This window comes from Panthera pardus, unplaced genomic scaffold (assembly GCF_024362965.1).
Source record: "Panthera pardus isolate Hobbes unplaced genomic scaffold, ASM2436296v1 HiC_scaffold_7, whole genome shotgun sequence".
Classification (NCBI taxonomy): domain Eukaryota; kingdom Metazoa; phylum Chordata; class Mammalia; order Carnivora; family Felidae; genus Panthera; species Panthera pardus.
In genome coordinates this window covers 28052324-28079473 of record NW_026527002.1, presented here as the reverse complement: position 1 = coordinate 28079473, position 27150 = coordinate 28052324, and the positions used below count along the sequence as shown (strand labels likewise).

The following is a 27150-nucleotide window of genomic DNA, read 5'->3' as shown; positions in this document are numbered from 1 at the left end:
TCAGTCGGTTATGCTTCCAACTCTTGATTTAGATTCAGGTCTTGATTTCATGTTTCCCAGTTCATGAGATGGAGCCCTGTGACTGGCTCTGAGTTGACAGCATGAAGCCTTCTTGGGATTCTCTCTCTCTCTCTCTCTCTGCCCCTCTCCCATGCATTCTCTCTCTCTCTCTTTCTCTCTCTCTCTCTCTCTCTCCCTCTCTCTCTCTCTCTCAAAATAAATAAATACACATAAAAAAAGAACTATTGAGGGGCGCCTGGGTGGCTCAGTCGGTTAAGCATCTGCTTCGGCTCAGGTCATGATCCCGTGGTTCATGGGTTCAAGCCCCACATTGGGCTCTGGGCTGACAGCTCAGAGCCTGGAGACTGCTTCAGATTCTGTCTCCTTTCTCTCTCTACCCCTCCCCCACTTGTGCTCTGTCTCTCTCAAAAATAAACATTAAAAAAAAAAAAAGAACTATTGGGAAGGAAAAGCCCTCTCTCTGCAGGAGTTGCTAATTTGTGAGGAAAAGAAATGGGGACTGATGGTTGAAAACTAAACTTTCTTGGTATTGAAACCAATTAGATGTAGCAAGAGACAGATGACAGATATAAAAAGAAGGTTTTCTGACCTTATTGCTTGATCTGGATCCAGCTGTTTTTGAAGCTGTAACCATTCCTAGACTTTTTAGTCACATACCCACTTTGTATTCTAGCTAGTTGAATTGAGTTTTGGTTACATGCATGTCCTCACTAAGGTAATCACTGAGATATATGCACTGGCTGGAGGCTCTTTGACGAGAACTAACAGTTCTTCTAATGAGCACTTATTAAGTCAGCACAACCCAACAGAATAAAATCAATTAATGATTTTTGTAAGTTGGCACTTTCTGTTAATTATAGTTTCTTCTAATTAAAACCCTACTACAAGGACATAATCTATACAATGATTTTTGCCTTGAAAATTTTAACGAGTAATACCAGACATGTGAAGGAATACTGATTTTAAGGGTTTCAAAAAACATTTTTCCTAGTGTCATAATGTTAGATAATATTTGTAAATGTCTTTTAGCCATGTGGCTGGTTTCTAGTTCCATTCACTTATATAAACGTGTAATTGTTGATAATTTATCATTGCCAGGGTGTAGGAATTTTACTGGAATCAGTCATTAGCTAACTCAGGGAGTTTTGTGAGAACAGCGAGTTAATTTTGATAATCTCTGTGTCGTTCTTTTCCTTTTAATAATATCCTTCAAATCAAATACATTACCTTAGAAACACCAGCAGCCTTCTGAACCATGATCTCATAGTTTCAGTTGCAGCTCAGTCACTGACTTCCTATTCTAATCAGGTCACGGCATCTCTATGTGGCAACCTAGGATCTGTACCTGGTGCCCATTACCTCTAAGAGGACTTGAGCTGCTTTGATGCAACCCACTGTCACTGCTGGAGTTACTTACTTAGAGCTGTTGGCAGCAAAGTCTTGATGGATCGTAAATGCAAGTTAAGTTAGCTTTACTATGAGAAGAAAGATCTAAGTAACAACATTTGTTAAAACAACTTCCGGTACACAGATTTGAGTTAGTAGCTCAGTCTCCTCCTTTTAAAATCCACCTCTATGACAACAGTAATTGACCAACTACAATAAATATACATGTAAAGAAATACTTGTCAGATGCTTGGAGAACCTCACTCTTCAGTGAAAACTGAAAATGTGATTAGGATGTTTTCTGACACAGGAAGATTTTTCAACTACAAAGGTCAGAACAGAACGTAATTTTTAGTTCAGAAAATGTAATCTGAGGACTTCTAATCTTTGGCTCTTTCTTCCTGATCTGAAGATACACATACTGTATCTGTTATTTGTACATACACATACATGTGTTTGGTTTTGTCCCGCTTTGACTGTTAGAGAATTCAGTTTTTAGGAGAAAGACTATCTTTGTTTTCTTTGTAACTATCCAACATAGAGGTGTTGGATGTATTGGCTAACTTTTTATAGGCAATATATTAATAAAGTTATACATTATTATAAATGCGGACTGTCCATTCAAATAAGACTATGCATGGAGCATATTTTTAGTGACTACATGCTTCTAAAAAGAAATGATGATAAAGTCAGTGGAAAATACAATGTAGGAATGAATTTCCTAAAAATAATTCCATTTGGGTTGATTAAGAGCATCTTGATGGGATGAACTCTAATAATCACATGGTACACATGTGTTTAGACGTAACTTCTATCTTTATGTGCAGAGTCCTTGGGATTTCTGAGTGCCCCTTCAGTGCCCTTTTTAGTACCTTTGGCTTCTTGGTCACCTGATTGTGAAAAATTGGAGATTTGGAAAAAGAAAAGTGCTCTAATACAAAGAAAGGCTAATGGAAAAAAGGGAAAAAGATGCCATCAAGGTTTGGAACTGAGTAGAGGAGGATCCTAATAGATCCCGGAGAAGGTCCTGATCTTAGAAGCACAAACTTTAAGGGCAGGAAGCGAGGCCTTTAGGAGGACAAGGTCAAGCTCGGGGCCCCTATTCCTGGGTGAACAGCATCTGGGAAGAAATATTTCACAAGATCTGGTGGTCTATAGTTTCAAGGAAAACCATGTGTTCCAGTGGGGAAAGGACACAGACCCTGAGAAGGAGGAATCACCACTCCTGCACCCCTCCCCACCTCCAAACACTGGAGTAAAGTTACTTAAGGCTGTGCTTTCTCAGTTATGCACCGTGTACTACAGCAGGGAGATTTTATGATAAGGGACCCAGGAGAGGGAGAAAGGCACTTTTAGTGTCTAAGGGCTTTGGCTTTAACTAGCCTAAAAGCAGCAATGTTTACTTGAACTAGCCTGGCTCTGTGTCTGTTGAAGACCTACACGTGCTGGGGATGTTGCAGGTGTAGAGGTGGTTGTCTCCTGGAACCTCTGTCAGCATGTGTGTGCGTGGAGGGGGAGTGTGTGGAGAGGAGATGGAGGGAGGGAGGGAAAAGAGGAGGGAAGGGAAGAAAATGAGTAAAGACAGAATTTAAAAATGTATGGAAAAAGTTACCTTTCTTCTTTCCTCTGCAGCCTCCAGTTTTTTCTGGATCTCCTCCAGAGACAGGTCTTTCTTCTTTGGAGAAGCTAAAGTTCGTGGGGCTTCTGAGATAGGAGATGGTGGTTTTAGGATCAGCTCAAAAGCCTGGCCAGAGGCACGTTTGTTGATTTGCTTCACTTCCATATCTGAGAAATGAATTATTTGAGAATGTTAACATACATACAGAGTGTGAAGCATGTGTTTATTTAAGTAATTTGAATTCAGGCAATTGAAAGTAGCGTTCTTATTCTGGCAAATAGCAAAATGCTGCATGGGATTATTTGCTCTACATTGTTCTGAACATATTAGACTTCTTTCATTAGTATAAGGACAGATATATTTTAACAGAATAAATATTTCGTGTTGAGAAATTCAACAACGTCCATAGGGAGTTGAATAATAGTAGGCATACTTAGGAAAAAATAGCCTGAATTGATTTTAAGCTAAACTTTATTTTTCTCTTGAATAAACATGAACTTCACATGAAAATAAAGTGGTACAGATTTAGATTTATTTTTTGAAAATTACCATGGCTGGAGCATTTTTCAGGCTAAATGATGAAGAAAAAGGTTAACAAAGATTTATTGGAAATTTGAAATTCTCTAGGACGCAGTGCACAAACAATGTTGAATTACCTATTTAGCTTCTAAAACTCAACTTATACATAACTTCTGACTTTCTACTTCCCCCGGCTTCAATCCCTAAAGCTGCAGAAATTGTCATTGTCACTGTCTTTCCTGTCTTACTGGTGCACTTCGTGTAACCTCTGGTTTAGCACACTTAACCACACTGTGTTCTGCTTACTGATTATTTGTATATTGTACGTATGTCTCTTCTTCCAGGCTTTAAGTTCCTCCAAGGACAGGCCTGTTCTGTACTTATCTTTGGAGCCTCTGTGACAACACGTAGTGAGATATTAGAATCTCAGAATAAACATGGCTGGATTACTGGTCACTGGTGTCCAGCAGAGTAAGAATCTCCCTGGTTTATTTGTTGGCTCAATGAACTTACACAAAGCAGACACTGGGCTTGCGTTCTAATGAAAGTTTTGGTTGGCAACTGAAACCTTTTCACATGAAGGACATCTCCTTATGAAATTGCTAATTGTTATGTTGATGATTGCATTTATGACACGTGTGCTGTGATAGAATAACTTTGGGAGGAAAAAGCCCGAGTCCTAGAACAGGCTGTAAAGGCACAGAAGGGGTTAACTGCTACAGATGCCTTCAGCTTATCTTCAGTGTATGTTTCCACATATGGAAAAGAAAAACGATCAGTCCACAGGTAGTAAAATATACCTCAGCTCCATCTGCTACACACATAACGGTATCAAACCATTTGATTAAATTGACTGAACTAAGTGAGGATGATATTGTTTGGTCGTGATAGCTACTATTTTTGAGTGCTTACCAGAGGTCAGGCTTGGCGCCTAAGCATCTGACTTGAATTTGACCACTTAAACCCTACAACAACTGCGGGAGGAAAATACTAGAGACAAGTAAACCTCAGAAAAATCAAAGTAACTTGCCTGAGGTCAGGCAGATAGTGGCAGAGCCAGGAGGAAAACCGCACTAAATAGAATGAATTTGGATAAATCAAACTGAAAATGTTGCGCTACAAATGAAGTTCGTAGTCATGCCAATGCTTTAGGCTTTTCTTTTAAAATTCTCGTTATCTGGGGCCTTAGTCCTAGGTCACATTTATCATGGAAACTTGTCAGCTTGTGGACATGCATGTACAAAATACGCACACTTTATGAAGACAGTGATAAGGGGAAAACGGTGGTGGTTGTTGATTTTTACTCTTGAAGTTTCCTTAGCATAAAGCATTTTCTTGCAAATTATGATCTGGCCTCACTAAAGCTCAGCATATTATATTATTTGCAAAGAAAAGCTTTGAACATGCTGTGGGTGTTGCTATGCTGCTAACAATCTAGTCATGTGTCTTAAGAGACATTAATGTGCTGGTGTTAGCATCAAATTCAAACTGTTTCAGGGGCGTCTGGCTGACTGAGTTAGTGCAGCGTGTGACCCTTGATCTCCGGGTTGTGAGTTTGAGCCCCATGTTGGGGGTAGAGTTTACTTAAAAAAAAAAGCCCCTCAAGCTGTTTCAAGCAATAGGCAATCAATGAGACCTAATAGCTAGACACAACAAGTCAATAGTGAGATCTACAAAATATCGATTTAATTATACCAGGAGCTGTGAGAGAGAAACAAAGGTATCTAAGCTTTTCCAAATGATCTTGTTAGCAGGAGCATTTCTGTTGCAGGGAACTCACCATCGTAGGTGTAGATGTTGATGTTGCGAGGTTCCGGGTAAAAGCAAGAGCAGATCAGTGACAGCATGGACAGTTCCTTCATTTTTTCCTTGTAGGCTACAACGAGAGGCTCAAGATTAGTGTCTTTCATTTCCTGAATTGCCTCTTAATGCTTCTTTTAACCCAAATAATATTACAGCCTCCTGCAGAATGAATATTGCCAGGGACCCCGCTCTGCAAAAATAAAGACTGAAATGGGACTTTCAAGTGTGTATTCCTTATTCCAGAGGGCATAAATTACATGTTATAGCAGGTTAACTATAAAGTGAGAGAAAGGAAGTTAGAGAAAGAAAGGAAAGTAGAAGGAATTGAGATCCAGCAGGACAGGGAGAGACAGAAAAGCCATGGAAGAAGCAAAAACAGACAAAGTTAGCAGAGAGATAGGTCTGTTCTAGCACAAATGTAGGCACGTCTACTGTATATACAAGTATGACTCAGGAGGTGTCCTTTGCTGCTTCGGCCTCAGTGGCCACGTATTCAGCTGGGGATAGGCAGAGAACCCATCAGGAGGGTTATTAAGCAGATACATCCTCCAAGGACCCGTGTTGCTGCTTTCTCTTCATCCCCAAGTGCACTTTCTTGTAGCAACTTCTTTCCACACACACCATAAACCTAGATCTGAGATCTGATGAGGCTCCCCTTTCCTCTGTATAACCCAGCTTGGGCACCCACCTTGCCAAGCAGGCGCAGGAATTCAGCGAGTGATTCCCTTCCTCCTTCCCTCCCAGGATGAACCACAACCAGATGGGGATAAGGAGGTGGGGACTTCTCACTATTGTTGATTATCAATAAGTTAAGAAAATGAAAGAAAAATGAAGGTATACTGTGCACTAACTTGTGAAAATGTATAAACAAAGGGCGATGGTCTAACATGTTGAGTCTCATAAGGTAACATTCACCTCGTGGGAGGGGCTTCTGATCATTACAGCAACCCAAGGGAGGGCGAGTACCTTGGGGAGATGGGAATTCCCAGAAGGTTAATTTGGGCATTATTGACAAGTACATCTTTTGTTGGCTAAGAGGAAAGAGATTCAACACCCAGATGCTTTAGAACTACAGAATGTTACATTAGAAGGGTCCTAAAAGATCATTTAGCGAACTGTCCGCCCACCCCATCAACAATTTTGCAAATAACACTGGCCCACAGAGGATAAAGTCATATGTGGCCTCCAGATAAAAATGCAGGAAATTGATCAATGTCAAGTTTGCCAAGATGTCTTTTTCGACCTCTCTTTTTGGGAGGAGATTCAATGTGCCAAGAGGGCTGCAAATATTCGCACATCTTTGAACCATATGCAAAGATCAAATATTGTCATACTGTGTATATGGTTCAACCTACCACATCCAGAGGGTCTCTTTAAGAGAATTTCCCTCCTTATTTAGCTGATTTCCTTTAAAATAAGCAACACAATTTGCCCTTTGCCATAACAGTCCTGACACCCACTCTGAGAGACTTTATCAGATGCCTTTGGAATTTTAGAAGGCAAAAACTATATTTCTTCATCTTTTTTGTCTATTTAGTTAATGAAATTATGTCACTTATGAAGGTCCAAGCAGTCTTTACATGGATGCTCAGTGTACCTCACAGTTTCTTTTGGATAGAAACATTTGATGATTTAATACATTCAATTCCATGAAGAATAAAACCCAAACCAGCAAGTTTTTATAGGCTGTGCCTTTTTGTAAGATAAAGCAATATGGCATCGAGAGTAATTTGCAAAATTAAGCTCATATTAGGAGCATATGTTAAAGATACCAACTTTATTAGGGGGGGCCAACCCAAGAATAAAAATAAAATAAAAGATTTTCCTTCTCATAGAGTAGTAACTGATTAAAGCTATAGGAGAATAGGAATTCCCACTGAAAAAAAATACTCCTCAATATCTGTCTTCAGTTTCTTGTGAACAAAATTCAATAATTTTCAGTAAAGCCACTGCTCTGTTAAGCTTGATAATTTAATAAAGGCAGGGGATATAAAAGTTGTCAGGGGCTAATACTTTAAAGCCCTATGTGTAATGTATGATAACCATGATTGATAACAAGTTTCTTCTTTCCTCTGCTACGTGGTCTGGGGACAAAACCCCATTGACCTTTGTGGGTGATTACTTAAGAGACTCTTTACATAAGTTCTTTTATTTTGAGAGAGACAGAGAGAGTGAGCAGGGGAGGACAGAGACAGAGGGAAAGAGAATCCCAAACAGGCTCTGTGCTGAGCCTGATGTGAGGCTCAATCTCATGAACCCAGAGATCATGACCTGAGCCAAATCAAGAGTGGGATGCTTAGCAGACTGAGCCACCCAGGCGCCCCTTTACATTGTATTTATTGCTGGTTTGGATTTATTCTTTACTCTACATGGCATGAACCTACCCAGTAGCAGCCATTGCATAGATTCTCACTCATATAGTTGCTCTGAATCCTAGGGAGCTGCTTAAAACCAGTTGCAGCCACAACCCAAACAACTCTTGACTGTTGCTCTGCAGTAAAGGCAGAAGTTTCCTCTTCACTGGGTGCAGTTTCCCAAACTTTCCCCCAGGTGGCATTGCCCTTCCTAATCCTCTCCTCTCATCTAAATTCGTGCCAAAATTTCATTCCCAATTCAGATCTTCCCTCCCAGCGTTTCCCTCGCTTGGGGGGGGGGGGTGCTACCCACATTGATCTCCTATTGCCTTTAGTTGGCTGTACTTGATTATATACCGTTTTACGTGATTCTATATTGTCTAGGGTCATTCATTACTATTTTTTGATGTGTAATTTTTGTTTATAGAACTATAGGTTCTTAGAGGCCAAATGCTACATTTTACTTATCTATGAAAAATTTCACAGCACAGGTCTGGATGGAACAGAAAGCAATTGTTTAAAAAAAAAAGAAAGTTATTGTTTTTATTTTTTAAAAAATGTTTATTTATTTTTGAGAGACACAGTTATATTTTTTAACTAGAACGTCAGAATATCATGAATTTTAAACAGGTTACTTAAAAGAAATTTAAGCTCAAGCATCAGGTTTGAGTCCACTCTTAGGAATATTTTTTTGTGGGGAAGTTTGAGAGGCACAGAGATGAAAATGAGTGAGTTAGCTGGAAGTCCTGGTTGAAGCCATTAAAAATCTCTTCTTTCACTCTTAGAATTTGGCCATCACAATGATCTTAGCAATAGGGAGCCATTGAACATTTTGAAAGGGAGGGTGACCTGATGAAAGCCTCCTACTAGATTTATCTAGCCATTTTATACAGGAAAGATCTGTTACCAAGGGATACACTTAAGACACAACTGAATGAAGTTCAGCAGGAAATGTGGCGTGGCTTAAGAAAACAGTAGGAAATGGCAACGGAAAAAGAAAGGGAAGATCCAAGAGACTTTAGGAAAGAAGAATGGACAGTAAATAATAACTGTATTTGGAACCAAGGGTAGAGGGAAGACAGCAAGAAATCCTTGTGGTTGGGTGGTCAGGGAAGCTTTCCAAGTGTCACTAAAACTGAGCCCAGTAAAATGAGTTGGCCTAGCAGAATATAGAGTGTGGGTTGAAATATATGTAATTTGGATAACCGTCTTTTACCAACAATGAAAAATCCCAAGCAAATGCGAAGGCTATTAGAAATGTGGTAATAACATTTCACTATTGATATTTCATACTTTAAATTGATAGGTCTGTTCATCAGTGTTTGGAACTCGGCATATATTAATTTTTCACTACATCCCAACACGAAGTAGAATTGTAAGCATGTTTGTAAGGATGTGGGAGGCAACAGGTAATTCCATATAATTTTTCTCATAGTTGGTCGCATTTGCTATTAACTATTAATGTGTGCAAGTTTGCGCATTTGTCTAGTGAATTCATTTAAAATGTAACCCATATGATGTATAACGGTTCTATTGCAATATCCATGTGACCTAATGATTTTTGAACATTGTTTTCCATTCTTCCAAATGGCTACAAGGAACTGTGAATAATGGTAACAGCTGCTGTTTATTGAGCACAAACAATATATCAGGCTCTGGGCTAAGATATTTGCATGAATTTTCTCATTCAATCATCTGAATAATGCTATGAGAAGGTATTATAATTAGACTAGACTTACAGATGAAAGAAAAAGATGCAGAGAAGTGGAGTAACTTGCCCAACATCCAACTGATCATAAAGCGTGGAGTTCAGTTTGAATGTAGGTCTGTCTGACTCTATGTGTCCTGCTTTTAATGCTCTTTACTTCCTCCAACAATTTGTTCAGACGCATTACACACACCTTGGCCATCTACAAATTGTGCTTAACAAGAAAATGATGTATATTACTACTACCCACTTTTAAAATAAAGAATCCAAGATCTTTTTCTCTTCCCATTTTTCTTTGGCATTTATTCTTTAATTCCCACGTGTGACTTATTGACTCCATGACTATAAATTCAGGATAGAGATTTACAGAAAGAAAATATAACTTTTTCTCACTTGTGTGTTTTGCTTGGATAGTAAATATTGGTGCAGAGATGGCTAGAAAACTCAGGAACAGTTTCTCAAAAGGATCTCTGAGTGTATATATTCTTATACGACTGAATATATCTTTAACATTCGTATCACAGCTAATGAGGCAAGTGGACCAAGTGGTAGTTACCTAGGTATTTTAAGGAAAAAGCTCCTTTGAATCAGTTATTGAATATTTTTTAAAATATAATTTATTGTCAAGTTAGCTAACATACAGTGTATATAGTGTGCTCTTGGCTTTGGGAGTAGATTCCCATGATTCAGTTACTGAATATTTTAAGAGTGATTTATTTTGGCAGACAACTACCAAGTTTTCTCTATTTTTTTCTTTTTCCTTTGTGTATGTGTGTATGTGAATCTGAAGAGTATTTTTTCCTTTGAGGAACAAAAAGCATCAAGGAGAACAATATGATCAATACTAGAGATTTCATGGTCAGATTAGATCTTGGACTAGATTAGATTAAAGCAGCAGAGAGGTTATGTTTATTTAGTAAAATATGAAATAGACAAACACACATATATAATTATTTCCCTACTCTTTTAAATATATAGTCTTTACATAGATCAGAATCAGTAATCTTCCAGCTCTGTTTCTGGTACCTTTCTTTTCCAGGTTATAAATTAAACTCTTCATCCTCCTTTTAACTTGATTTTGACCATATCGTGTGTGTGTGTGTGTGTGTGTGTGTGTATTGCATTTGGTAGTTCGATTGCTTTGGGATCCTAGAGACTGAGGTCAGATTATTTTTTAAAAGTCAAATCTGTCATCCCATTTAGAAATACTTTTGGGAACTCTACCACTGTGATTTGCTTCTTGAAAGATGAAACAGACTAAAAGGATTTTATTTAAAACACTTGTATAGTACATTAGCTTGAATTTGGACCTTAAAAAAAGGTTGATGAATATGGTTGATGAAAATGTAATTTAAGATTCAACATTTAAATGAAAAAATAAATCTTACATTTTTGAAGATCTATTTTAACATCCCAGAAGATCACTGATATGAGATAATGTTCTAGATATTTCTGCTATGATGATGTAATGCTAATTGGCTTAGTACAGAAATGGATTCAGTCTATATTCATTCTACCCACCTCTCCCCCACCCCCCAAATTATGGCTTCCTAAGATATAATGACCAAGGAGGGTTTGAAAGATTAATGTTTGATCAGCTGATACAGCATACTTTTTCTGCAGGAATAGGTATCAAATCAAATTAGGGGACATTTAAGGTCAAAGCTGTACAACCCATCACTGGGCTGTACAGAAACATAGGAGGTTCTTAAATTTCAATTCAGTTGATTCTTGGCAAAACAATTGTGACAAGGAAAAGAAATTGGATGACATGAATCAGTCCTTGTGATCAAGACTGTAATAAGAGCAGTAAATTGTACCAATCTGAGACCTTACCTTACCCTCATTCCAGTTACAGCTCTGGCTGAGTTTAATAAGAATCCTACTTATCGTGCAGGGTTTGGTCCTTTTTTTTTCTCTCTCTAATGAAAGAAATTCTTATAGTCCTACATGGAGATAAAACTACACTGGTTTATAGGAGTAATGAAAGCACTTTATTCTGTTTATATTTCAAGACTTTCTTACCAAGCTAATTTTGAGTACTAAAGGATATATTTTTTAAGCCCTCAACATGGCCAGGTTATATGAATAAGCTTAAAATGATAGCTCGATTGATTGGCACTTAAATGACAGAAAGCCATCTCAGACACTCAGGAGAGTTGGTCCATCTGGCTAAGTACAGTTCTCACATAGGAATGACTCTTCCCTGCCCTGTAGTCTCCTGAGCCGGATGCAGCTGTCATTTGAGGCTGCCATGACCTGAATTGTGTCTCCATAATTGCTTAATGTGGCACCTAAGTAGTTTAAATCACTCCCCATTACTTCTTAATATTTTTGGTGGAAGACTAGAAAAACATTTTCATTCATTTCTAATTCAGCAAAGATCACAGTGCCTACGCAGACTAATTATTGCATTTGTGGGCTCAATTTCTAGAATAAAAAATGTTTTGGTTATCAATGATAAGGATGTTGGCTTCCTTCTTCACTTTGTTGTAATGTGTGACCTTTCTCCAGAAAAAGAAGTTCTTGCTTCTATTTCATATGGATTTAGAATGAAGTCCATGACTTGTGTCTTTGCATTGAATAAAGTGGTACAAAACTACAAATACAGTAAATTACTTATTATGTTCTCAGTGAAAGCAAGAACTTTCAGAAATGGAAAAATGCAAATCTGTTATCACAACTGCAAAAAATAAAACCTGTCATATAAGATTCAGATGACTTTACCTCTGTTAATGGGCCAGTTGGCTTTCCCCTTGAATGGACCAGTGGTTTACATAACTGAGGACACAGAAAATGAATTCAAAGGAAATCCTATGTATCAGTCACAAGACGGGGTTGTTCATCTTCATATATTGGAATACGTTAATTTATAGAAAACACCGTATGAAAACACAGTAGGATTAAGCAGAGACTCAACAGCAATTTGTGTGACAAGCCCTATAAATTAATCTTGATTTAATTCTTCTCTCAGTCTGAAAACTTGCTAAAAGATGAAAGCGTATTTCTTGAAGAGTTTCTATGTAAACTTGTACTTTCTTGGAATAGTGTGAAGTTTCTCTGCATTTGAAAAGCTCCCTATTGCTGTTTTATTTCTGAGTATGTCTTACAAAATACATAGTACTTAGAATAGTTACCAGCATCAACTGAGAATAAAAGTTATTTTAGCTTGGTGTTATTGCCACATGATATTTCTTAAGGTTTCGCTGGATAGAATCCTTATCTGGATAGTATACAATCTATACTTCATACTAGTATTCCTAAATGTTTTCGTAGGAAATGAATGGCACATAAATAACTAACAGAAAGTAACCATTTCAGGCAAAGTCCACAAAAATCTCATGTAGGAAGAGCAGTCGTTTTGCTTGCTTCCAAAAATGTAATGAGAATTCCAGGGTCTCATTTAATGAAATTTTGTAAAATGCACAGTATGTGCATCAGGTTTAGAACTACCTGATATTAAAAAATTATTATAGTGATATTATTCTTGGGTGCCTCTGGGAATTTGTGAGAGTAACAGAGCCTTTGAGATGAAAACGAAGCATCTTAATGTTACAGTTTCCACAGCCTGATGATCTTCAGTACCCGTTTTCAAGGCAGCCAAATAGCATGGAAGAAACCGTTCAGGTTAATCTAGCTGTGTGATGAAAATGGCTTTTTCGTTTTGGAAATTAAATGCTACTTCCTCAAGCTCTGCCATGTAAAGACTCACTTTCTGAAATAGGATTCATCAGATTGTATACTAGAACTTGAATTAGTAATAATTTTCTGCAGGGCACGTAAAGCAACATACAAAGCAAGTACATAGGTGTCTGAAGCGTCTGCAATGAACAGTCAGTTTGTGTCACCACTGCTACAAACAGGATTAAAATGTAAAAGACAACTTAGTCTAATGCAATTGGAGTCACCAGCCACAGAATTTTAGAACTGGAAGGAAGCCTTGAAATCATCGAAATCATCTAATCATTTTTGTTTGTTTTTGAGGGAGGGAGGGAGGGGGAGAGAGAGAGAGAGAGAGAGAGAGAGAGAGAGAGAGAAAACATAACTGAAGGGCAGAGAAAGAGGGAGAGAGAATTCCAAGCAGGCTCCATGTCAGTACAGAGCCTGATGCAGGGATTGATCTCACAACTGTTAAGCTCATGGCCTGAGCAAATATCAAGAGTTGGATGCTTAACTGACTGAGCCACCACGTGCTCCTAAATCATTTAATGCTATTCTCATTTTATAGGTGAAGAAACCAGATCTAATAACCTTTATTTCTTTGAAGGTCCCCTGTGGGGGTGAGAGATGGTGGGGCGATGTTGGTGGCAGGGACAGAATGGAAAACAGAGGTGGAAAGGGGTGTCATAAATGGAAGTGATGGTAGACTTTACAAAAAAATAAGTGTCTTTCTTTAAAAAGCATTTATTTTGCATTGTGGCAGTTCCTAGTTCTCCCCTCTAACCCCTGCCCCTCACCCCAGACTTGGGAAATCTTTAATCTCCTCTTTCAGAGCACTTGGGAACAGCCCTTCAAAGATGGCCACACAATTTAGCTTCTCTTGGGAAGCAAATTTCACTTCATGTGAAGACGACAGCCTCAGGTACGGACACAAAGTTCTTGGGATGTATGGTACTTGTTGCAATAGGTGTACTGTTATTACTTCTGGAGTTCCTTCCAGTTACAAAATTGTCAGGAACAATGGATTGTCCTTTTACTCTAAAAAATTATGAAATGGATTGAGACTCTTTCAAGTGAAACTATGATCTTGTGTAGTGACACAAGTCTGAACTAATCCCATGTGAGAGCTAGGAAAATAAGCATTGGCATGGTGACTGCATCACAGGGCCTTTATGATCTTCTTAGAACTTCAGGTTTTTTAAGACCTTGAGCAAGTCCTTTAAGCAATTTGGACCTTTTCCGCATCTACAATTAATAGCTCCAAGCTCTGGAATTTTTGGATTCTACGAATTTAGCAAATTTTGTCTTTAAATAGAGTAACTTTCTCATTATATACAGATTCATCTTTTTTTTTTTTGCATTTTCTGCAGTAAGCATTTTCTGTACTGATGTTTTTTAAACAGATTATTTTAAGGTATTACATTTTAAAGAAAAGGAAAACTTACTCTTGATATTTCTACTTTGCAAAATTTTTCCTTTTTTCAAATTTTGGCATTTCATAATAAATATTTATATTACATAAAATAGTATAACATAGAACATGCTTCATAAAGCAATTCATGTTTTAAGTTTCAAATTGTCAAACCATTAGGGAAAATTTCACTTTTCCACATACTACATGTAAGATTTAGTTTGGCTTTCAATATGTATAACATTAGCCAGAATAAATGGTGCACACAAGGTAAACTTTTTGGATAACAGCTAGAACTCCTTTTGAATTCGTAACACTCATCTTAAGATGTGAAGAAGATTACATGTTGCTATACTGATTGAATGAGATTGGAATAACTTATGCATTGTATTTATTTATGGCAGAAAATACCACATGATTTGGTGATAAATACTAAAAAACTGAAGGTGAAAAGGGAATCAAGTGTTTGGTCTGTATAGACAAATGTGGATTGGATTTTGGCATAAGTTGCTGATGTTATTTTGAAAATCACAACGTGGTCATACGTAATATGCAAAGGCATCATGTTGATTTTATTCGATGGTTTATTTTCTATAGACTTATTCTGCCTCAACATTATTCATAAAAGAGTAGACTTGTGGTTGGGAATGTTGCTCACATCTTCAAAACACTTGCCAAGTAATAATACAGCAGGACAGATCTGTGTCCTAGGATGTGGTGCCAATTCAGAACTGTCTCCAACAGTTGTGACTCATGCAATTCCGTAAGGCTGGGTTTGTACCTTCCTAAAAACAGAAGTGAATCAAGCATAATGGTTTCCATCTCTACGGCCTTTGAGTTTCTTCTTTCAAAGACAATCATTCTCCTGTCTTGTTTCACACAGGTTGGCCCTTATTTGCCTATTTGTTTGCTGCTAATTATTTCTTACCAACTATATTTAAATTTTTTTGAGGATGAGGGAAGGTGTCTCATTTAATGTTTTCTGTATTCCACCTCCCCCCCCCCCCCCCCCCCCCGCCACCATGTAGGAGTACATACAGCTGTTAGAAGGTGGGCTGTAAACACTTATCATTTAATGTTTTCTGTATTTCCCCCCACATGTAGGAGTACGTATAGCTGTTAGAAGGTGGGCTGTAAACACTTATCATTTAATGTTTTCTGTATTTCCCCCCACATGTAGGAGTACATATAACTGTTAGAAGATGGGCTGTAAACACTTATCCATGGGTTGCTGAGCAGGGTGGGGCTGTTCATCAGCTGCAAAAGATACTTGAATCAGTCAGTGGCCCAGCTGGTTTTCCCATTGAAACCAGGTATAGAGTGGGAGTTAAGAGCCCAGATGTTAGAGCCACATTGAGCTCAACTGTTCTCCCCACTAAATTCATTAGCTTCATTTTCTGCTACAGACTGGTGTTTCTGCATACTTGAAGTTGGTTGCTTCTCTCCCTACAGCCCTAGCTACAGCTATGTGGATAGTTTCAAAATGGCACTAGTGAGAGGTACAACCATAATTGTGTAGTTTCCTGGCAGAATTTAAGAAAGCTCCACCACCTTTATCCTTCACAATAGCAGGTAATCAACTCTCTCTATTCAAGGAGAAAAAGAGGTCAATGTTTCCTCTACATTTATATGCTGTGTTGCTTCCCCCCATCTCCCCCATGGGAAGAATATGAATAGGAGCTGAAGACTTATGCTCTAGCTCAGGATCTTTTCAACCTTAGACAATTTATTAAACCTGAACAGAAGTTTATTTATCCACAAAATGGAGACAGGATATTTTTGTGAGGATTGAATTAGGTATGTGTTAAGAAACTGAAATGCTGTACTGATATGATATTGTTAGTGAAGATGAGTCTTCTGCAAATTAATCTTTATTCTTTGAGTGACCTTTTGAAGCTTTACTGGGCTTGGCTATAGGGAGATGTTGTGGATCCTTATTTGGTACAATTCTGCCAGCTTCTCTTAGTTCATTCTTATGTCATCGAGTCAACGAACACAGAGGTCCTACGATGTCCAGGAGAGACACAGTGGTTAACCAAGTGAACTCTGGGATTGGACTGATTTGTCTTAAATCCTGACCCACCACCTATTGGCTGTGTGTGACTTTTTCTCTCTCCCTTTCTCACCTGTGGAAATGGGAATGATAATACCCTTTGTAAAGTGTTCGGCATAGTCACAGAAACTGACAAAGTATTCAATGCATGTTAAACAACAGTAGTATTATTGTCAGCCACAGAGGTGATTACAGGGGAGACAGAGTGAGTGAAACATAATTGTGTACTAAAAAACAGCCCTCAATATAGTTCGACCTAAGACAAAGAAGTGTCGGCAGGAAAACAAAGTAAGAACAGCTCATGATGAGGAAGCCAGAGTGCAGTGAAGTGAGCGCTAGATTTGAAACCTAGATCTGCCCTGAATGTTTGCACTACAGAGCAAGTCACTTAACTTCCTTGGCTTCTGCTTTCCTTCCTTGTCAGGTGGGGATAATGAAACCTGCTTGAGGGTTGCCATAAAAATTGAGGAAAAAGAGCACAGGGAGGACATGTGACGCGTGGGTGGCTCATGCATGGTAAGGGAACAATAAATGACAAGGTAGATGATAGCAGAAGGTGCTATTTGGTGATAAATGGCCATATACTAGGAGATAGGAAATCTGTTCGAAGAGTTCACAGGAAGGAAAGATCAAGAAAAGCTGGACTGGAGGTTGACTTGAGAAACCTACTGTTACTTGTTTCAAGGAGTACAAATCCTTTCCCAGAAGCAATTCTGAGAAATCCTACTTGACTTCTTAGCTGACTACCCTATATATTACATATTCCCCACTCACTTCTAAAATTTATCAGAAGTGATAAAACATGCAGTTTTCTGGATAGAAAAACTTCAGGGTTATTCGTTATTTGTTGTTTATTTTTCATGAGCGACATCTTCCCTTTGTATTTAGATGGGTGAGCTTTCATTTGGCCAGGCAGGCAGGGCACAAAGTCCAGTGTTCTCCTCAAGTTACACTTTTCTGCATTTCTTCTCTAGGATATGTTGTAACATATACTGCAATTTGTGACCAATACAGACTGCAACTGGGAACACCATTTTAAGGTTTCATTTTAAGAAAAATTTCAAAATTTGAAACCTAATTCTTTCAAAGTTCCCTAATTCAGTATTTCTTCCACTTGGAAAAAAATTTCATCCTAAATATTGAGTTTCGTTTTCTTTTATTTGTTCTACTACAAAACTTTTTTCTTTTTTTCCAAGCCAAGTTTTTGGTTGATAGGAGAGACGCAGTTCTTTTCTCTCCACCTTGTGTTTTGGCTAGGTATTTCAGAACCTAGCTAGAATTTTTTTTTTTTTTTTTTAATGAGGAAATGCCTACATTTTCTTTAAAACTGAACTTTCCTACCCTGTGCAATGAACTTGCACATTGTATTATGAGCTTGTAAGGACTTATGTTATTTTAATGCTTTCAGGTAAAGCTCCTCCTTTGTCATTATTCTATGTTTTTGAGAAAGTATGGAGAAATGGAGATTGCTATAATCAACAGAATCTAGTTTGAAAAAGACCTATGTAGCACTTATAAATGTAAGCACATATTTCTATCATGTTCTCAGTTATGTCATAAATACAGTTGCAAGTTTATATACCACACATTTATATTAAGTTTTAGAGGCAAAATATTTAAAATGATCTTTTAGATTGGTAGTCAATTATTAACTAAGCCTTTGTAAAGTCAGAAACCCAACGAATGTTAATTTGATTTCTTAGTTTCTTTATTCTAGTCATTACATTCTGCTAACATCCTCTACATTTATAATGACTGGTACCTGAAACACTACTGACTGAAAAGGTGTTACTGTCATGAATGATTGAAGAATAATATGAAACTCTACGTATTCATAGCCTTGTACCACCACAGTCATCTAAGGAATACTATGTTCATATTGTTTGGCTCTAGTGTCTTTGTTGTACTTATCTACTAATGGAAGGAGAAGAGGGAGACTAAATTGATTCAGAGAGAAAAGCTCCTGGAGTTATCTCTGAAAGAAAAGGTCTAATTGGAAGAAGGGTGTTGGAAATGGCAGTAGTAGGTCAGGAGAGTGCCAGGTAGGGAGAAGACTAGAGAATCAGGTGTGAAGGATTTTGCAACAGCTCAGTGATGGGGAGTGATGGGGTTCAGATGAAATTGATGGTTTAATAAGAATGTAAGGACAAGAGACTCTGTGTGTCTGGTGTGTGTGTGTGTTATGTCATATAATCCCCCGCTTTCCTGCCCTTTAAGAGACCTCAGTGTAGACTTTTACATCTTAATGTTTCTGGAATCAGTTTTTATTTCTATGGAATGTGACATCTTATGTAGATGAACCTTACTGGGCAGGCAAGAAGGGTCAATTTTTTTTGATATTTTGTATGTATTTGAAGTAGGATGAGATATGAAATAGGACAGTGAAACATAAAATGAGAAATAAATGCAAGAGAAGTGTACTTTTAATTCTGGCATATTCCCCAGAACGGATTTGCTTTGGCGATATACTATACTGGCAGCTGCATCATAAATATATCAGCTCTCTCTCTGTCACAAAGAATTACTGAGTAGTGATCATTTCTTAAATTCCGAGTAATTTCTAGTAGATTTGTTACTACATGTGGAAATTTACAAAGTCCAAGAATTTAGATGTTTACTTTAAATGATTGTTTTTATTTAATATTTCCATCATCTGTTCAGGGAGTCTTGGATGGAGATTAATTTTTTTTATTAAAAGTGCTTGATATTCAATTGATGAGTTAATCCTCACCACGACCGTGTGATTTAAGTGGTATTATTTTCCCCATTCATAACTGAGAAAACTGTGGTATAGAAATGATAATTTGCACAAGGAGTATCTGATAATGACGAGTGGGGCAGGGTTCAAAACTATGTCCATCTAATACGCAACCCACTTCTAATCTGCCAGAATGCACTCTTACACATAACAGCAACATTCTTGACCTAAGCTTTTTTGGGGGCGGGGGTGGGGTGAAGGGGGAATTTATATTACTGTTTTAAATTTTCATAGCATTTTGCACTCTTTTAAGTTCCACGACAAGTTGCTTTTTCCTATTACACAGAGCTTTTCCTTTTTGTTTTTAACTTTTGGAGGCAGCTTTAAACCAAGCTTTCAGCACACCTGAACATTTGGGCTTGGGTTGCTTTGTCTAAGGTGGGCCTGCTTGTATAGTTGCTCAAGAGGGAAGACTTAGACTCAGAGGGTAGAGAAGGTCAAGGTGGTACTGGCAAGGGGCAATCATGGAACCAGCAGAAAAATCTGTACTAAGTGTTACCTTTTCCTTGTCAACCCTCTCACATTTTCTATTTCTCTTTGCAGGGGCACCCCTGCTTTGCCCAGCAGCCCTCTTAGCTTGAGGGTACCATCTTGGGTCACTACTTACCACCGTTCCCTTGGGTTGGGGACTGTAATAAATTAAACTTTGGGTGACTTAGTTGTTGCTTCTCAGCCAATGCTCACTTAAGAATTCTAAAGAAGAATCTTGGATGAAACCTAAGCACAAGCCCCTCAAAATATCCGATACTGCTGTCCAAGCAAATCACTCAACATTTTATTTCAATTTATTATTTAGAAAGTATTTTTCAAAAAACAAAAGGCTCAGTTTCGTCAATCCCCGTTTCCTCGTTACTCATTCTAAATGTGCATTGGTATCTTGACGAGTAAAATATCCACTCATTCTATTTAATGACAAAAAAAATGCAATGGGTTATATTTACAGTGTACTTGACAGGTATTAATCACTTTCACGTTTGCTTCCTTGGTTCTGAAAAGGACCCTCTGAAACAGACAAGGCAGTATGTTGCCACTTTACAGATGCTGCAGTAGAGGCAGAGAGAGAAAAAGTGACCTGACCAAAGTTGGTTAGCTGAGAGAGTAAAGACTAGAGCTCAGGGCATCAGGATCCTGCTCCTGGCCTCTTCCTGCAATGCAGCACCAGCAGCATGTGGAGACGGGTGGAGCTGTTGGGGCTTAAGTCCTCTATTCTTTTGAGTCCACTGTGCTGAGCTGGTCAGAGCAGGGAACTCACACCAGAGGGCCATGCTTCTTCCCCCACTGCTCCAGGTACCTCACTGGTCACTGACATTAGGTTTAATCCAAGTGTGGTTCTGGACCAGAAGCATCAGCACCACCCAGAAGCTTGTTAGAAATGCAAATTAAGGAGACCCACCTCAGACCCACAGAATCAGAACTTCTGGGGGTGGGATCTGAAGTTCCCAAGTGCTGCTGATGCTCAGTAAAATTTGAGGAGCATTTTAACTAAGGGGTTTCCTGGCTGGTCTGGTTGATAGAGGAGATTAGTTAAATATTTTAATTTTGTCCTTTGGGTAGATCACAGTACTTCCTAACTGATGTTCTTTGTGTATAATTATGTACTGTCTTGTAATAATTGTAGGGTAGTATAACAAAATTATTAAAGTGGTGGAGACTTCCAGGGGCAGCTGGGTGGCTCAGTAGGTTGAGCGTTGGGACTCTTGATTTCAGCTCAGGTCTTGAGCTCATGGCTCAAGAGTTCGAGCCCCACATTGGGCTCTGAGCTGACAGTGGAGCCTGCTTGGGATTCTTTCTCTCTCTCTCTCTGTTGCCTCCGCTGCTTATACTCGCACTCTCTCTCTCTCTCTCAAAGTAAATAAACTTAAAAGTGGTGGAGGCTTCCAGTGATGGTTTAAGTTACTACTATTGGTATTCAACTTTTTTGTAAGTACAGAATCTTGTCTTCTTCAAAAGACTAAATTCCCCAAGCATGAGAATCATGTTCATTTCTATTCTCACAATACTTGGCATAGGCTTCAGAGGAGAATTGGTGCTTGAATCTATTTTACTTTAGTAAATCTTGCCATTAACTATTAACGACATTGGACTAAAGACAAATATGTTTAGTGTGTGACTTCCCTCACATATGCATCTTTGATTACAGGACATATTTGATTATAGGGCTTACAGGACTAAGTGCTAAACTTTATTAGTTTTATTTTTTATCAAAAAATCATTATAATAATATATATAATATGTAATATATATCACACATATTAAATTATATGATATATATTACACATATTATACCATTATAATCATATATATACACATTTTACATATATATAATAATATATATACATTTATATTTTATATATAAAATGTATATGTATATGGCCTGAAGCTTACACATATGAACTAGACCTGGTAAATTCTTTTGAGCTTAAATTTATTCATTTTAAACAGAGCAACATGTATACTATTCCCATTTCATAGGGACTATATGAAGATTAAAAAGGATACAGCAAGTAAATATTTTCTAAGAACTACAAGGTCCAACATAGATCATGCTATCTAACTTTTCTTTTGAACACTTTACATTTTCAATCTTCTGTGTTTGTCTGCTCTTTTGTTGTTGTTGTTTTAATATAAAAGGAAAAAGTGAATCTGAAGTAGAATGAGGATTTTCAAGTGACAGGAGTCTTGGATCATGTAATCTGTGCATCAAAAGACTAGAATTGACTCATAATTTTTCATGTGTTTGAATGAGGATAATGAGAAGGATGCTAACTGGCACTTCTCAGATAAAGCTGCCAAGGTTTAAATAACACGGTAGATATTGGTATTGGGAATAAAAAAGAACTTTGCAGTCATAAAGACAACATGTCTGGAAGCAGAGTTCCCAAGAAGGCTTCAGAAACTCTAGGGTCAGCTCAACTGCCTGACTAGCTTAGCGCCCCTCCCTGTAAGAGTCTGGAAGTGACTCTAGCAAGTAGAGTCACTAGCAAGTAACGTTTTGATAAAATTTTCGGGTCTCAGTGTTGCAACAGTCAATATCTTGTAAGTTGAGCTTTGTCATGTGCATTAGGCTTCTATCTACTAGGAAGCCTGAGCTAGAAGATTATCATTAGGTTTACTGTGAGTGGTTTTGCTGAATGGAAATCAAACTGTGGCTGCAGTTTATAGGAAAAAAAAAAATCCCTAAAGAGGGAGTAGAGTGCTAATAAAAATTTAAAGTTTAAAATGCTCTCTTGTGTGAGTATTTGTGGAACTAGGTTTAGATAAATTTCATCCATGTCTTTTTATCCTGATATAAAGACTTACCACTGAAAAACTGAAAGACTAACAGATTCATATTCTGATGATCTATTGTTTTTTTTTATTCTGATGATCTATTGTTTGTAATTACATAATTACTTGTGCTGTGGATGATGTACGAACTCTGACATCGAAAGTACAATTATTCTAAAAGAATAACTGTTAAATAAGCACTTTTACAGGCATTGCTTTATGATTTTGGTGAAAAAAATCAGTCCCAGACAATATTATTTTAAGGTACTACACAGAAATTATCTACTTCTGGTCAAACTTTTTGAATTTTGTAATTTTTCCAAATATTAAATATTTTAATCTGGAGGCCAACAAAATTGCAAGTGTGAAAAATCTTTAAAAAATTAAAAAAAAAAATGTTTATTTTTGAGACAGAGAGAGACAGAGTATGAGTGGGGGAGGGGTAGAGCGATTGGGAGACACAGAATCCAAAGCAGGCTCCAGGCTCTGAGCTGTCAGCGCAGAGCCTGACGCGGGGCTAGAGCCCATGAGCTGTGATGTGAGATCATGACCTGAGCTGAAGTCAGATGCCCAACTGACTGAGCTACCCAGGGGCCCAGCAAGTGAGAAAAATCTTAAAATTTTTGTTATGGTTTTATAGTCTAAGGTATGGCTGCTTCTCTTAAGTACAATTCCTAGAGAAGCTATATTTCCAGATGACTAGCAAAATGATTGCTGAAATGCATTAATTAACCTTTATATTCACATAAAAGTGTTTTGTGAGAACAAATGTACACAAAATGTTATCTTTAATCATGGTTAATAAAAATGGGTTATATAAACACAGGTTTTACTACTGCAAATGTCTCCTTGACAAATGACAGGACCTGATTCCTTTATTAAAAGATAATTAGCAATGTTTCACAAGGGATTCAGAGCCTTCCTCCTGCTTGCTTGCTTTTGACGTAATAAGATGAAGAGTCTTGAAGAACATCTAATGATTATACTAACTGTGGATGCCTGGGTTGTATATCTCCTTTAGTTCTAGATTTATTTCATAAAACAAAATATTGAAGTTAAATATCTGGTGTTTATGGAAGGAGGTAAGGGCCCATTTTAAAATGCGATAGCCATGATGATATTGATTACATTAAGTCAAGATTTTTGTTTGTTTGTTTCCCCCCCAAACCTGGTCATCCTGGTGTGTCCACACCCAAAGTCCCTGCTGATTTCTTAGCTGAGCCTTCAGACAGCCATGTGTTCCATACATTATACCCCCTCAGAGCTTTTTTTCCCTCAAAGCCTAAATCATGGCAATTATTCTTAATGAATCCCGGGTCAGGTCTTAAAGGTAATCATCAGGTTGAGTGTATTTCCTCTTCAAAGTGTGTCTGTGTTAGCAAAGGATAATCTCAGGATTGTTAGACAAAATGGAGGTTTCACAGGTTTGACCTCCATGGTGGGAACACTTCTGCCACGGAGCATATAAGAGTGGCTAGTACTGGTTAAAAGGACGGATTCTGAGACCAGATGGCCCGGGCTCAAATTCTGTATCTAACTGTGTGACCTTGGGTGAAAATCACTTTATCTTTCTGTGCCTCAGTTTCCTCATCTGTAAAAGTACCTACTTTTTAGGATTATTGGATGATTAACATCACTAATATGTTCAAAGTGCTTAGTTCCTAGCCTGTTATATATGCTACATAAGGGTCAAATCAATAAATAAAAGTCATTTCTCATAGACACTCTATAAGGTTTAGGTCTACGCCAGAAAAATGAATCTTGAAAGAAAACAATGGCAGAGAAAAACCTGTCAATGAACAACAGCAACAACAACAACAACAACAACAACAACAAAGGAAGGGATAACCTTGAGGCTTAATCCAACTTTGTGTTGACTAACAGTATATCCTACCAACTTTGTGGCCAGTTCTATTTGGGACTATGCTTTTAGTGCCCTATTTGGGAAATGTTGTATTTCTAATTGGAGATATTTTATGTAGTATAATTTTTCAGGTTGCATTTCCAGAAATGTGGTAATGTTTGCATGGTCAGCCACCCACTGCATGGGAGGACTGACATATGGTATTTTTGATAGTATTCTTCAAAGACCAATTTTTTTCCTCTGGGTTGACTTTCTTGAATAGTATCAAATAATGGAAGCCCTTTATTGGCTTAAGTAAGGAGAAAACACATGTGTAATCTGTTTCCAATTATGCACCCACACTCACTAAATTATTAATAATTTTCTCATGTGCTATCCAGAAAGAAATTCAATTGGGTAAGTAGTAAGTATGGGATATGTTGAAAAGCAATTTTAGTACTGTTCCATCTTCTGTTTTAATTTCTACAATATGTGGAGTATTTGTAGCAAATTAGCTATATGGCAAACGGGTTACAGACTTTTAGATTATCCCATAACTGAAAGGTTGTGTGTTGAACTTGTCCTGCACATTGTTTTGCTAATAATAGTAAGCTAGCAATATTGATTTATCATCTTCCCAACTGTGCCACAAGCCATATTCGTTTTGTGTTAGATACACACACAGAGTCAAATTCTCATTTTCCACCTTTCTCTTGAAGGTCTTCTGCTGAGTGCTACAATATGAATATATTTTTAAAAATCCAATTAAGAGAAGGTGATGACAGAGAACACATAACTCCCAGAGGTATACAATCCCTAAAAGAATGAGTTTGGAAACGAAATATTTTGTAAGGATTGCCATGCATTTGAAAATATTAAGACCTAATGTCAAAGCTTATTGTGGGAGGAACATGTATATCACAGTTCTCTACTTCTAAATCTGATATGTTTGGTGGTTAGAATCAGCATCATCTGGTAGTTTGTTAGGAATGCAGAATGTCTGGCCGCAGTGAGACCTTCTGGATCAGAATTTGCATTTTAATGCAAATCACAGGTAATTCATATGCAGATTAAAATTAGCAGAACACAGTAATATGAAACTATTAAATATTTTACAGATGGATTATAGTTTCATGAAACATAAGAGAAAAAAAAAATCCCTGCCAATGCAAACATGAAAAAAAATCCACTTTTGATGATCCTAAAAATTAGTTTATGCTTGTTTTTGGTACCTCTCCTCAGATATCACTTTGTGTCTACCTTTTAACTGCTAGCCTGCAGGCTCCCTGAAGGTGGACGTTGACATTCAGGTGTGTCCACAACATCTGGAGCACATTTTAAACAAATGAATAAGTAAATAATGTTTTTGTTTAATTTATTCCTTTATTCAAACATTAAAACATTCTCTTCCTAAATAATTTTGCTATTACCACTGACTATTTTCTACCATTCATCCACTACAAACTCCCAAAAGTAACATAAGTGATGTAACAGCAAGGTAATGAAACTAGAAAGTAAAATCGTAACAAATAACTAACCAGGGTCTACACCTACTTCCAAGTAAGTCTCCTTGAAAAGGTGAACACTCTTTTCATCCACTAGGGTAAAGTATGGCATTAATTTATTGAACAAGCAACTGAATGTTCCAGATTTAAAAAAAAAAAAAAAGATTTTATTAAATAGCATTTGAAACTGGGTTAAAAAAAATCAGGGGTGCCTGGGTGGCTCAGTTGGTAAGGCATCCGACTTCTGCTCAGGTCATGATCTCACCATTTGTGAGTTCACGTCCTGTGTCGGGCTCCGTGCTGACAGCTCAGAGCCAGGAGTCTCCTTAGGTATTGTGTCTCCCTCTCTCTCTGCCCCTCCCCTGCTTGTCCGCTGTCTCTGTCTCTCTCAAAAATAAACACTAAAAATATTTAAAAAAAAAAAAAAAAATCAATCATCTATTTCTTAAGAGAACTTGATTGCCCTCTAGTGGGGTGAAAGGTAATGTGGACTCCAAGGTTTTCCAATTGAGAGAAGGAGGAAAGAGAACTAGCCTCAGTTCTCTGATTCGGTCTTTTCTTCTTGTTTGACAGATGTCTTGCATTTTCATATAAGGTCACAGACCCTGAGACAACAGAATAGTGTGTATTTTCCCAAGAACCAATAGGAAATTGATGTGAGCTGGAATTAGGTATCAGCAGCTTGGGAGCAGCCACACCCAAAGCAAGTAGCTTTGGGCCAGCTTCATCCAGGCTTATGAGCAAGGAGCTATTGCAGGGGAATAGGGCGTATAAGTCAGTTCTGTTCAGTTGGAGTAAAAAACAGTGGTGATCGATAAATCAGGAATTTTCCTAAAGATGGTCTGGATTCATTAATGAGAAAAATGCTCAGTTAAATATGTAATCGATTCATCTCCCATTTCATTTTTAACTATACAGATTTAACTTAAAATTCTGGATGATAGCAACTACTAGATATTCACAGAATTAAATAACTATTTCAATCCTAAATTACAGGGAGGAAAACTATCTTATTGTGTGAATCAGCTTTCTGGCACTCTGAAATGGCTGAAGGGCACTCTTGAATCCGGGTAAAATGTAACCTCTTGCAGCCTTTTCATCACAGAGAACCGGTTATTTGGTAGAAGACATACTGGGCCACACGATTGAATGCTTATTCCAGAATCTATCCATTAATGATTAAAAAAATCCCCAAAGTAAGCAAACGTGTTTTTAGTGCAACAGATAAAATCCTGCTAAAAATG

General features: G+C 37.7%; 1 protein-coding gene across 1 annotated transcript in view; it reads right to left on the bottom strand.

Moving 5' to 3' along the window:
- STMN2 (stathmin 2) overlaps positions 1–27150 on the bottom strand; it is a 46365-nt gene that overhangs the window by 15422 nt on the left and 3793 nt on the right. Inside the window, exons 2-3 of the mRNA XM_019453331.2 lie at positions 5325–5420; positions 3020–3192 (exon numbers count right to left, since the gene is read on the bottom strand). Of these exons, the coding sequence (XP_019308876.1) occupies positions 3020–3192; positions 5325–5420 (269 nt within the window). The remainder of the gene's footprint in view (positions 1–3019; positions 3193–5324; positions 5421–27150) is intronic.